Source organism: Alosa alosa, chromosome 12 (genome assembly GCF_017589495.1).
Source record: "Alosa alosa isolate M-15738 ecotype Scorff River chromosome 12, AALO_Geno_1.1, whole genome shotgun sequence".
NCBI classification, from domain to species: domain Eukaryota; kingdom Metazoa; phylum Chordata; class Actinopteri; order Clupeiformes; family Clupeidae; genus Alosa; species Alosa alosa.
Genome location: NC_063200.1, coordinates 8,981,744 through 8,994,697, shown reverse-complemented (window position 1 = coordinate 8,994,697; position 12,954 = coordinate 8,981,744). Strand labels below are relative to the sequence as shown.

The 12,954-nt window shown below is 42.0% G+C and overlaps 1 protein-coding gene across 1 annotated transcript in view; it reads right to left on the bottom strand.

Annotated features, from left to right (window-relative positions):
- Positions 1-354: 354 nt before the first annotated feature.
- Positions 355-12,954, bottom strand: part of ptpn13 (protein tyrosine phosphatase non-receptor type 13) — a 51,333-nt gene continuing 38,733 nt past the window's right edge. The window contains 24 exon segments of the mRNA XM_048258733.1: positions 355-993; positions 1,146-1,208; positions 1,327-1,542; positions 1,823-2,160; positions 2,268-2,358; positions 2,554-2,702; positions 2,880-2,995; positions 3,374-3,429; positions 3,748-3,848; positions 3,982-4,080; positions 4,168-4,333; positions 4,641-4,796; positions 5,140-5,198; positions 5,304-5,395; positions 7,229-7,439; positions 8,259-8,430; positions 8,667-8,822; positions 9,050-9,230; positions 9,519-9,901; positions 10,021-10,119; positions 10,258-10,472; positions 10,677-10,821; positions 10,990-11,075; positions 12,201-12,294. Of these exon segments, the coding sequence (XP_048114690.1) occupies positions 916-993; positions 1,146-1,208; positions 1,327-1,542; positions 1,823-2,160; positions 2,268-2,358; positions 2,554-2,702; positions 2,880-2,995; positions 3,374-3,429; positions 3,748-3,848; positions 3,982-4,080; positions 4,168-4,333; positions 4,641-4,796; positions 5,140-5,198; positions 5,304-5,395; positions 7,229-7,439; positions 8,259-8,430; positions 8,667-8,822; positions 9,050-9,230; positions 9,519-9,901; positions 10,021-10,119; positions 10,258-10,472; positions 10,677-10,821; positions 10,990-11,075; positions 12,201-12,294 (3,522 nt within the window). The 3' untranslated portion in view covers positions 355-915.

Below are 12,954 nucleotides of genomic sequence, written 5' to 3'. Positions count from 1 at the left end.
CTCGAAACTAGGCTACTAAAACTCCTAGGACAAAATAAGGTTTTAACTTTTTTATTATTTGACCTGATTTCCTAGTAGGCTAGGCAACCACAAGTGGGTTCACGAGAATGATTGAATTCATTTTTTTGTAGACCAATATAAGGTCTAAGTCTAAATGGTGGCTGATGGGCCCCTTCTACAATGGCCAACTCAAATAGCCCACGGAGTTTCCATATACTACTTTAAATGATCAGGCATAGTTGGCCAAATTTAAGATTTGTCTGGCACATCCATGCAGGCTATAATCTGACACAAACACTTAACATATGTAAACAGAAAATCTTGCACACACACTGCAGGAAAATGTCAACAACCTGAAAAGGCATGATACTCTTTTATTTACAAATTGCAAATAGTCCAGTAATAACATTTTAAAACATATCAACAATTTCAGGAGATAAATATGTACACTTTAATGTGATTATTTACCACAGAAATTCAAGGTGATTGATATTGAGATTTACAAAGCAAATACTGTTGTCGTATTCTGTCGAGGCAACTTCCAGCATTATTTAGCTTTTAAAAAGAACAAGGATAATTTTGTTCCATATAAAATAGGATTTCATTGCTAACCTCAATGGTCATTCTGTAATGTGTCCATAAAAGCACTGTTTCTTTACCAAAAAAGGTAACATAAAAAATCAATGGTTTATTGTCTTTAAAAGTAGTAGCAGCCAAAAAGAGAACAGAAGCCAAAAATATACATAATCTTCTAGAATATCTGATGTTTCCAGAAGTTAATAATGTTGATAAGATAATCTATGAATTTGTTCTAACATTTTTCAGTCCCTGTGGACAAGGGTTGGTCTCCATCTTTACGTGAAGCTTTAAAATGCTCAAATCATTGTAACAGTCTCATCAAAGGAGCTCAATCTTCTATCCTGAGATAGTCTCCTCTGCTTGAAGACATCTGAGTACATATAAAATCACCTGATAGCAGAAAATGTATTGTTCCTGTTGTGGAAAGACAAACATGGAAAAAATAAATAAAAATTCTACTGACTACAAACTTTACACATTCAATGCACAACAAAAGCTGTTGTCATACAATGTTTGGCCATGAAAACAGATGCAGAATAGTTTTAATCATTTTATAGACAACACACCTCTGTTTGTACCATTCCTTGTCTCTGAAGCCTCATGGTACGAACCACATCTGAAATATCAAACTTCAAAAGAAAAACAGCTTTGAGCAAAACATTTCGTTATGAATTTGACTAATGAGTTTACAAAAATCAAACTCACAAAAAATAACATGCAATATAATCTGTGTCAATCATTACTTACATCGGCATCTTTGCTGATGAGCCCCAGAACCACGTCTATGCAGATCAGAGTCCCCGATCTTCCGATCCCTGCACTGCAGTGAGTGATGATGGGTCCTGATTGGTGGATGTGTCTCATGTAGGAGATGAATGTGAGCAGTTGCTCAGGCTGTGTGGGTGTTCCGTGGTCAGGCCAACCAGTGTAGTTCAAGTGCGTGACCTGCTGCACCTCGTTAGTCTAGGAACAAAAATTCTAATTAGACATTAATATGTCTACATCTACTGAACCTTAACTGTAAAGAAATATTGTGATCATTTCAAGGAAAATAAAGATACCCGCACACTGTTTCTATAAGCTCCCAGAGTGGTTTATTAGTACAATGTTTCGACCAGAGGTCTTCGTCAGGTATCAAATATCTAATAGCCTTATACCCAGCACCTGTTTAAATTTGGAGATGTGTGTGCACTCCACTCTTTGATCATTTCAAGGAAAACCAAGACGAAGTCCAAGAAATTACCTGAGTATCTTTAACCTCAATCAATCGAATAACAAAGTTGTCCAGGTGTTGATCCTTCACTAGTGTGATCTGGAGTCTGTCATCTACCATTTCGGCTGTTCTGGGTGTATCAGGCCAGTATCTCTGGCATTTGACCTTTCCTCCTTCCACTTCCTGGGTCATCATTGCAATGACGTTTGATTTCTGTTCCCACACCATTTGCCAAAAGTCCCCAAGAGTGGTGGGTAATGGTCCTTGGCAGGCAATATACAGAAAACATTCGTCCTTCACCGGCATCTTTATGAAGTTGGCATTGATGTATCCACCTTCTTTGCCAAGAAGCACTCTAGTGGTGTCGACTACAGACAAAAAGCAAGGTATTTAATGAAAATAATTAGAGCAAATTGTTGCTTCATGCTAAGACAAAATTATTGTTTGTGCACCAACATTATATGAGAATACTCACAAGGTACAATATTTTTGTAACGGTTCTTCTTTTTGTTTTCTTGTGTTTGTCCAATCAGACAGTCATCAAGAGGCTGCAAATTCTGTAAATTCTAGATACAAAAAGTATGAGAAGGTCAATGTACTATCTGTAAGATTTCACACACACTCACAAATTTAGTACATTGTACATTGAAGTCAATGTACAATGTAATACATTTGTGAAACCTACAATGTGTTGAATAAAGTTTATGAGTTGGATGAGATCACTTTATGAGTTGGATTTCATCACTGGATCACTTACTCACCTCAAACTCCTGCAGGGGCACCTTCTGTTCCAGCAGACCGCGCATCATGCGCACCACTGTGTTCAGTTTGGGTCCGGTATACTGACCATCAGGTATGACCTTTACCAGAGGCAGAGATGTCAGCTCCTCTTCAGTAACAATAGGCCCATCTAATGGAGAGAGAGAGAAAGAGAGAAAATGATAAATAATCATGACCAAATCCCTCTACAATCAATCTGAAATCAACAGTGGCTCCAGTATCCATCCTTAAATGTCCTTTGCTGAGTCATGTCAGATTAAGGGATGATTATCTGCAGTTGATGGAGTATGTGAGGAACCTGACTTACCCTCTGTGAACCTGGAGTTTATATTCTCAATAGGAAGCTCATCGCTGTCCCACGTAATCTCGTCCTCCTCCTCCAGTTGTCCTTCACTGCTCTGCAGATAGCTGAGAATGGCAGATCTGAGGAGTTACAACATCATTTCAGGATTCTCAAGTCATGTCATAAGAAACAATGCAAGCTTGCACTTTGACATGAAGGTCCTGGAGACACTTGGACAAACTCATTTTGATACGCTTTCATTTAAATTTTGGGTTCTCAGTCGTGACTGATGCTCGTTTTAGGTCAGGCAAAACAGATGTTAAGCTATGCCAGCACAAAGCCTATCCTCTTAATAAAGATCCATAGTATGTTCTCCTTATTTGTAAGTAAATTATATTAAACCATTCATGTAATTATAGCCCTTACTGAAACAGTGCACCTCTACCTATACAAGTAAACTTATTCAAAACTATGCTTATAGACTTCATAAGGAGCACCTTTTCCCCCATGATATTTACCGGTCATTGGCAGGGCTATCTACACTCTCTTCTTTCCAGTCTTTTCTCCTTGAGGTCTGAAAACACAAAGAAGCAACACTTGACCACTGGACTGGATTATCAATGGAGCATTAAGCCTCATGTAGACCAGATGGTGGTGGTAGACATAGCACAGCACTTCAAAACTAAAACGTGTTACGACAGAGAGAGAGAGAGAGAGAGAGAGAGAGAGAGAGGAAGCTAGAGAGAAGGAGAGAAAGAAGAGGGGCAGAATGGAGAACCTTTACTCAAAGTACTTTTATGAATGCAAACTTAAGTTGTATTTTACAGCACCAAATGTTTCCATATTCATCAAATAATCCTAGTTAAGTTTGTAATTAAGTGCATATTTCTACCTCAGGGGAGTCTTCAGGCAGGGAGGAACCGTCACAGTCTGTGTCCTCTGACAGATCCGTATTACCCTCGGTCCTGTTTTCCTTTGAACCTACATCATAGTCTGTGCAAACACACACACACACGCACACGCACACACACACGCACATCAACAACAACAATTACCTCTGAAACAGTTGTGGGTTTCCCTGAAAGCACACTAGCACAGATAAAACATAAAACAGTGAGTAATGTACCTATGGGTGGGATGACAGGTGGATCTTTTTCACTGCTGGACTTCTGACCATCTTCTGGGCTGTGCACTTTAGTTCGCACCCCACTGTCCTCACTTACATCTGTAACAGGTTAAATCACCACATTCTGAGCAGGTGTTGTGAGGTTTTATTCATCTTTTATTTAAACAGAAAGAGGTACTGAAGTACCTGTGTTTCCATTGCACTTGTCTGAGCTGAGAGGCAGGAAGCCCAGGTAAGTGCTAGGGGTTTGGTCAGGAGGTCTGGACACAATCATACGGACTACACCTTTGGCTTTCCTGATGGTGGTGACCGCTTTGGAGTGAGACACTCCTGTCATCAGATCATCATTCACCTGCAGGCAAACACACAGACACACACATATTTACATTATTTGATTTATATGGATCAACAGGCAAAAGGCAACAAAGTAAGACTTAAGAGGTATGCCTGGTCCACATGATTGTATCAACACAGACAAGATTTGGTAATCTACTATACACAGAAACACACACACACACACCATCAAAAAACACCTAATCTGACAGACATGAATACCAAGAAATCTGGATTACTTCCCAAAGTTAGAAGGAGAGGGCCTGCTCTATCCATTTGTGACAACATTTTAACTGTAATAGAGTATAATAAAAATTGCAACTCACCTTCAACAGCCGGTCTCCGACCTGCAGCTCACCTGAGCTGTGAGCCACTCCTCCAGGTGTGATGGACTTGACAAAAATGCCCCTCTCTCCACCAATGACTGAGAAGCCAAGGCCACCAGAGGGGGGCTTTTCCAGCTGCATCTGAATGAGCTGTTCCTGGAACAAACACACACACACACACACACACACACACACACACACACACACACATACACACAGTGCAATATAAAAAGGTCACAAATTATACAGTTCACCCAGAAAAAGCTTTGTGCAATATCAACCACAGAAACCAGAGCTGGACAACAAAAATAGCCGTAAGTCCTAATTTGGCTTGTGCTGAGGGGGATAGAGTTCTCCAAAAGAGTAGGCTACACAGTGTCTGGTCAAACACGTCAAGATCAAATGTGATATCCTACATTCACTCAACTACTAAAAGAGGATTTTCAGTCTGGGACAAAGAAAAAAACACAGAGCATGAACAAGTAATTGGATTAGGTACCTCAGATGGACAGATACTGGAAAGGACTTCCAACTCGTTGCGCTCACCATGGAGATAACCTTCAAAGACAAAACCTGCTGTGAGACACTGTGCTGTGCATGTGTTACTGACACAGCTTTGCATTGCTCTCAAAGAACTGTACTGGCCCTGAAATCCTGACTTACCATTCATGCTATGTGGTGTGTTTGCTTTAGAGCTTAGGTTATTGTTAAGATACGAGACACTCTTTCGCCGTGGAGTCACTGGTTTCCCATCTCTGCAAAATAAAAAAAGAATGTAAAATGAAAGCAGTCCCTAATGGATCCAAGCAGTCGAATAATTACTTATATAAGATGAGACACATATATGAGCATATATATGCTATATATGCTATATATATATGCTATATATATATATATATATATGAGCATATATATGCTCATATATATGCTATATATATATGCTATATGAGCATATATATGCTCATATGGGTGATTCTCGAGAAACCCCAAAATCTTACGGTACTAAGGATTTGATGGTCAAATATGCGATAAATCCCACTGATTACACTATTTAACAATATAGGTACATGCGCTTAATCTTGCACACAAGGTAATTTCTCCATATTTTATTGTTATTTTGTATTTTTTATGCATTTTATGAGTAAATTATCATTACCGCAATGTGACCTGGCTCAAATCCCAAGTGTTTGATCATTAAGAAAATCTTTATCTTTTACTTTAAAATAAAATAAAGTTCTACATATTGTTTTAAGTCCAATGCTTTATCAAAATGTGTGTTTTAATAATATTAACATTATAACAGTTATAATATTTAAAAAAATAAAATAAATTGTCGTCAGTCATAGTTTTCATTACCGCAATACTTTTGAGAACTGCAATAAAAACCTATAGGAATGTCAACATGAAATGAAATTTCCCATCATGCATCAGTAATAACAGAAGATCAAAGATGGCGTCAAGGTGAGCATGTCTCCTTTTGTCTTTGTGTTGAAATTCCATGATTTGTCTCAAAACTGTCTAAACACAACACTAATTATTCTCATTACCGACAGTTTTGTGATAAAAACTATTTTCTTAATTCAAATTTGTTAAGTAATAAGGTAATAAAACACACAATGTCATGGAGGTAATTTTTTTTGCTAGGTCATGCTAGCTAAATCTAAAATTGGCATTTTTGTGTTAGGTCGTCTCATTACCGCAATGCACTTTATCATTACCGCAATAGTTAAAGCCAATTTCGGTGATGATAATTTCAATTTCGGTAATGAAAATATTAAAGGAATTTGCATTTTTCAACGTCGTTCATGACATTAATTGCTTTTTAATAAGAGACAACCTCAATGTTTTAGGGGTTTATTAATGAGATCAATATCATAAAAGTTTTTTAGGTTGTTACACTGCACTTAATGAAGTAGATACATTGTATTAGAGACCCTGTTACCCTTTTTTTCCCCTTTGAATCTCATGAAAGTTGCTATGGTCATATCATAGTAATGAGTGACCTACATCACGTGTAGATTACTGCCATAGACTTAAAATGTCACATTATTGGAGTCATGGAGAGTGCATGTTCACAATTTAAAGATTGATCACTATGATGTTTCTTATCTGTGTTTTTCTTTCCATGATTGCATTCACATTGACCAGGGGGGTATTCAAAGTACGTGGTTTAGTGTCAAACCTGGGTGAGTAAGTGGTAAACCTCCTAATAGAAGAGCTGTATGGCTTCATTCTCCTAACAAAGCAATGCCATAGGGCTCTTGTTGTAGGAGGTTTACCACTTACTCTGAGTTAACTTACCCAGGTTTGTCTCTAAACCACGTACTTGGAATACCCCCCTGGTTGGCAAAAAGTGCACAAAAGAAAGCTGCAGCAGAGAAAAGATATACACCAACCCAGAACTTTTAGAGGAATACAGAAGGAAGGAAAGAGAGAGGTGATGGATAAGGGTTAATATGTGTGTCTATGTGTGTCTCTGTGTGTGTGTGTGTGTGTGTGTGTGTGTGTGTGTGTGTGTGTGTGTGTGTGTGTGTGTGTGTGTGTGTGTGTCTGTGCTTGACATATTGGATTTCTGCTGAAATGCTTACCTGGTGGCCTTCAGTGTGAGGTTCCTGAGTGACAGCTCCAGCAACCTGCGATTTTCGCTGAGGGTGAGGTCATGGGTTGGGGCGCCGTTGATGAAGTGGATCAAGTCCAGGGGTTTCAGGCTGCCCTCGCCTGCTGCCACCGATCCAGGCACCACCTCCTTGACATAGAGCAATCCCAGCAGGCTATCACTACCCCCCTCCAACACCACACCTGAGGAACACACAGCCCCACGGGTGAGATAGACCTCTGGGCAAACACTTCACAATAACCAAGCAACCTACCACCCACAGTTAGACAGCAGCTCAGTGACACAACACCCACACCTACGTCTGTTATGAGGGGAAGGCTCGCATGGCTCTGCCTCTACTGAAAGCATCTTATTGTGTGCTGGTTCTGATAAGGTTCAGCTGTGCGTGCCTAAACACAATGCGCAGTAGTAGGTGTTTGGTTTACACTGCTAGTGGCTGATAATGAAGGGCTGGAACACCCAGAGAGGAACATTTCAAAAGTGAAACAGAGGAGTCGGGGATTAAGCCTCAGACACCCAACACAAACACACTGCGTGTGACCTATAAAGCCTGTTGACAGCTAAACTCACAGAAAGCTATGGCAACAATATAACTCTATTAAACTAAATGGAAAATGTTATATTTACATCCATTTGGCATTAGCTTCCATTAAAAGAAAACAGCGTATTGACTAATGCTAAATGAGTTACATAAGCCATATGATCCCATAACCAGATGTGACTTCCTGATTGCAATAAATGCATGGGACAATGCATAGCGATACAATTATACCAAACCACACAGCAATACATGCAATACAATTAATAGACCAAAGTACCATTTATTATTGTCTATTGTTTTTGAATTAATGGTGCTAAGAAAAGGGTTGATTTGGATTTCATATTCCATGAACATGACTGTCATTAACATCAACAATTAAACCCAAAAGGACGCACCATGATTTCTTGAACCAGACGTAATACAGGCTTAACACACATAAAACAGAATAACACTGTTTTACCTAGAGAATCTTCCTGGCACTGGTAGGTGATGTCAGGTAGTAGATGAGCTTCAAAAGGGGGTTTAGGAGCTTCCAGAACTCTCCCAACCACCAAGTCCACTACTCGCGGTGCAGCTCGGACCAGATTCACCACTTCGGTATGGCCCATGCTGGACACGTCTGTGTTATTGACCTGAGGAGTGAGGAGGACCGAAATAGAATGAGGTGGGAACAGGACATCATTCTGAGCCATTATGCAGTCAACAAACTACTTCCTCATACATTATAAGAGATAATAGCACAAATGACCGGGATGTGGTTGTCGGTGAATTAGTTCTCATAAACCACATGCCCAAGTAGTGTGTTTATTTGCCTTGTTTCCTTATCTGTGAGTGTACATGGTACACAGACCATGTGTGTGTATACTACCATTATCATGCGATCTCCGGGGTGCAGTCGTCCGTCGCCTTTGGCTGGGTCCTGAATGATGTCGTGGATGTAACAGCTAAGGTCATTTCCTTTGGTCAGGGTAAATCCCAAACTTCCTTTGTCTGACTTGACAAGGGAGACCTTCAGCTCAACTTCCTATAGACAGAAAAAAAAAATACTTATTATATTTCTTGTCAACTTTTTAAGAAGAAAACCAAACAAGCCCAAGAGCACGTATCAAATGTGTCACTACAAATAACACATTCATTTTTTTGTTTCATGAAAGAATGTGCCTTGAGCAAATATTCAGTCAAGTGAAAAGGAGGAAAAAGGACAGATGTAATCAGACACTGAGGAGAGCAGCTCCCCTCCAGGTCTCTTACCGGCACAAACTCCTCCATGTCCTGGCTGTTGGGGAGGCTGAGGGTGGTGGGCACAGGGAGTGGGGGCGGCAGGGGGTCTGGGCTGGGGCTCTGGCCCGCCCTGTCGGGGCTGACCGATGACGACAGCATGGGCTGCAGAGTGGAGTCCAGCTCCACCATCATGGGGGACGAGGAAGGACACCTGGAGCACAGAACCAAAAGACGTGATCCAAAGGAGCCAGATGTGTGTGTAAGACAGTACAGATCCGTGTGGAAGCTCTCCGATTCTAAATTACTCTTAACTAGAAGAGTATGGATATAGAAAACATTCAAAATACTTCCTACGCTCTTCTATGGAGTTTGCTGAACAGTGAGTCTGGCTGACCACACAAAAAAGCCAATTTCTAAATATCAATAAATAGTCTCTGGTCTCTAAACTGTATCTGAGACTTCAAATAGGTTATGGGTCAAGGGTGGATCAGCCCAGTACCTTCTGTCCAGATCTGTCCTGCAGATGGACGGGTTGGGAGAGTAGTAGGTGGATCGCACTGTGTCATCCAGCTCACATGGCGTCTCATACTGGCTGAGTCTCCCTAGTTGGGGGTTGTTGCCAGGGGTCTGGTAAACACTTCTGTCCCACGACTGGCTGCTGTGCTCCAGGGAGGGGCTGAAGGCCTCCTCCACCTCTTCGTCGTCATCCGTGCTGTCACTGTAGCTGTCCCGCCGGCTGGGGGATTTCATCAGCAGCCTCTCCAGGGCCTCCTCCACCGCGCCCAGGCTCTGGTGGCCGCCCCCCTCAGCGGGAGAGACCGTCTTGGGCTCGCTGGGCTCAGGATGAGCGTGGAGCTCCTTACGAGGGGAAGCCTTGGGGGTCTGTGGAGAAACACAGGAAACAAATTGAAGCTTATGAAATAAGCATATGATGCAAATGTTTTTCTAGCTGGACCAGGTGGCATTTGGGAAAGCATGAGAATTTTTTTTTTTCTTCTCACCACTAGAGAGGGGTCCATTTCTGGAAGGAGTCCTTTGTCTGGTCTACAAAGCAACAGAGTGACTTCCTGCCCTGCTCCTCTGAGAGCTGATATCACTTCCTGTAACAAGCCAAACCACAACATCAAGACAATCACTGAATACAGCTGCTGAAATACTCTATATCCTTCCTCCTAAAGTTGATGACTGTAGTTATGGCACATATAGGTGAAATTCCTGTATAAAACTGAGAAACATACATGTTGTGACAAGCCCTTGAGGGAAGTCTGATTGACACACAAGATGACGTCGCCCACTTCAATTTGACCACTCTCGGCAGCTGGTTGTCCAGGGAACAGCTTCTTTACTCGGACCATGCTCGTCGCGGCCGCCTCCCCTGGAACGTTCTCCTCTCGACTGAAGCTGAAGCCCAGGCCTGAGGAGTTCTTCACGAGGCCCACCTCAAACATGTTATCTACAGGAGATAATAGAATATAGAATAGATTGTTATTGTCATTGTACATGTTCAACAAAATGTAAAGTGCATACCTCTAAAGTAGGACGCGTGGAGCGGGATGCTTTCAGGTTCCGTACTGGTTGCTAAGCCCACAACAAGCTGGATACGGAAAGCAGTGAGTATGGCAGGAGGGGCTGTATGCCGTCTTACACCCACACTCACCATCTGTCACAAAGTGGTAGTCAGCGGGAGGTTTAGGGGCTGCTCGGGGCTTCTCTGGGGGTTGCTCTGCAGTGCTCTGTGGGGTGAGTGGGGCGTGGATGCTATCAGCTGGGGGGTGACCTTTCTCTAGTAGCAGGTGGACAACCTGGGTGACAAATGGGGTCAGAGGTCAGGACACCTTTCATTCGTTTCTGTGACTCAGAAATGACACTACATGGACAACAAGTCTCAGCTGAGGAGTCAACAGAAAAACAACAGAACAGGGCATCGTGTATTTTTTGCCTTGGACGTCCCGAGCCCGAGACTGTCTTACTTGTCCAGTGTCTCGGAGAGCTTCCACAGCCTGCTGGTGAGTAGCTCCTTCCAGGCTCTTCCCATTCACAGCCATTACTCGATCACCTGGTGAAGACAAACGCAGTTGTCATGTAACATCATGACACACAGTACAGTTATACCTGTGGCAATTACTTTCATCACCGTCAAAAATGGCGAAATGATCTGGCAAAGGACAGAGTCACGTCTAATTACCCCCAAAATGTCAAGGATACAAGGATACAAGGAAGTTTATTGTCACATGCATATAGTTACTGGAAGTAAGAAATGCAGTGAAATTATGTCTGGTGTCAGCCTATTTTGTGCATTTATGGGGGTTAAAAGTGCATGTTTGGGGATGTGTGTTGGGGAAAAACTCCTTACCAAGAAACCTTGGGCAGATCCACGGCTCTGCTAAAACTAATGTGTGTGTTGGGGATGACAGGGAGATGGGATAGTGTGCTGTGTATGTGGGGGGAGGGCAGTGTGCAATATGTGTGTTGGCAAGCTTCCTCACGAGACAATGTGCTGTGTATTGGGCAGTGTGCTGTAAGTATGTTGGGGATGTGTGTTGGAGATTCCAGTGAAATAATGTGCTGTGTATGTAGGGGCAGGGACTTACTATTGCAAGCAGGTGCTGTATGTAATGTATGTAGTGATGACAGTGAGGATGTGTGTGTGTGTGTGTGGAGCAGTGACTGTGTGTGTGTGTGTGTAGTGTGTGTGTGGGTAGGTGGGGGCAGTGTGCTGTAAGTATGTAGAGGATGTGTGTTGGATTGGAGAAGATCCTGAAGACAATGTGCTGTGTAGGGGGGTGGGGGGCAGAAAGGCTAGGCAATCAAGGACATGGGTAGATGGAGGAGAAATCAAAAATAATAAATAAAAAGTGTGCAAAAGTTGGAGAAAGTCAGATATATGTGTGTGTGTGTGTGTGTGTGTGTGTGTGTGTGTGTGTGTGTGTGTGTGTGTTGGCGTGTGATGAAATAAGAAAATAAATAAAAGGTCTGTAGCATAGGGAGAGGGATGTAAAAAGTGCTAAAAGTCTTGTAGGTGGTGTGTGTGTGTGTGTGTGTGTGTGTGTGTGGGGGGGGGTCATGAGTGCTGAGGAGTGAATGAGTGCAAAGTGAGTATAGTGGGAGTTCAGAGTTGGGAAATGTTTGAGAGTGCTGAGGAGTGAATGTGTGCAAAGTCAGTATAGTGTATATGTCTCACCTTTTTTAATTCTCCCGTCCACCTCAGCGGCTCCTTTAGGGATGATGGCCTTCACATAGATTCCCCCATGCTTCACTGTTGTGTTTGACCCACCCTGAGACAGACATAAATATATTAATACCCATCCAGATCATCCATATATAGCATCACTACGCTCTAGTCTACATTACTGCTGTCCTGCCTCTCTCTGACCTCTAGTGGCTCTGTGAAGATGTGTAAATCCATTCCAACCGTGTTGTGCCCAGTAAGGGGTGATCTCACAGGTGATGTTAATGTAACTATTGGTATTTAAACATTGTCATACGATTTGTAAATGAGTCAGAAAGGGATTAGATGTGAAAAGGAGTTTTGATTAAAACAATTGTGTGCTGTAATTAAAGAGCTTCAGTTGATTAAAATTTGATTTGAATTGTCGACAGTGATTTTATTGTTGCAGAGGTCAAGGATCATTTCAGTCGTGCAACAGGAAGTAATTTCACAAGACAAGATTACAGCACAGCACAGCACACGTCAGATTGATGAGACTGAAAAGATGCACACAGTAGGTGAAAAATCAAATTGGTCACAACGCAATCAATTAAAAGATGATCAGCAATGCAAATCTATGCAGGCATTATTAGTGGGGTGATGGATGTTGGTGTCAAACGCTGTGCGTTTTCTGTCCTCTGCAGGCTAAAGGCTGAACTGCACCTACTGTGTTTGGTATTACCGATTCGCTGATTTCAAAATGCCTGAAAAAATCTGCATGCAATGA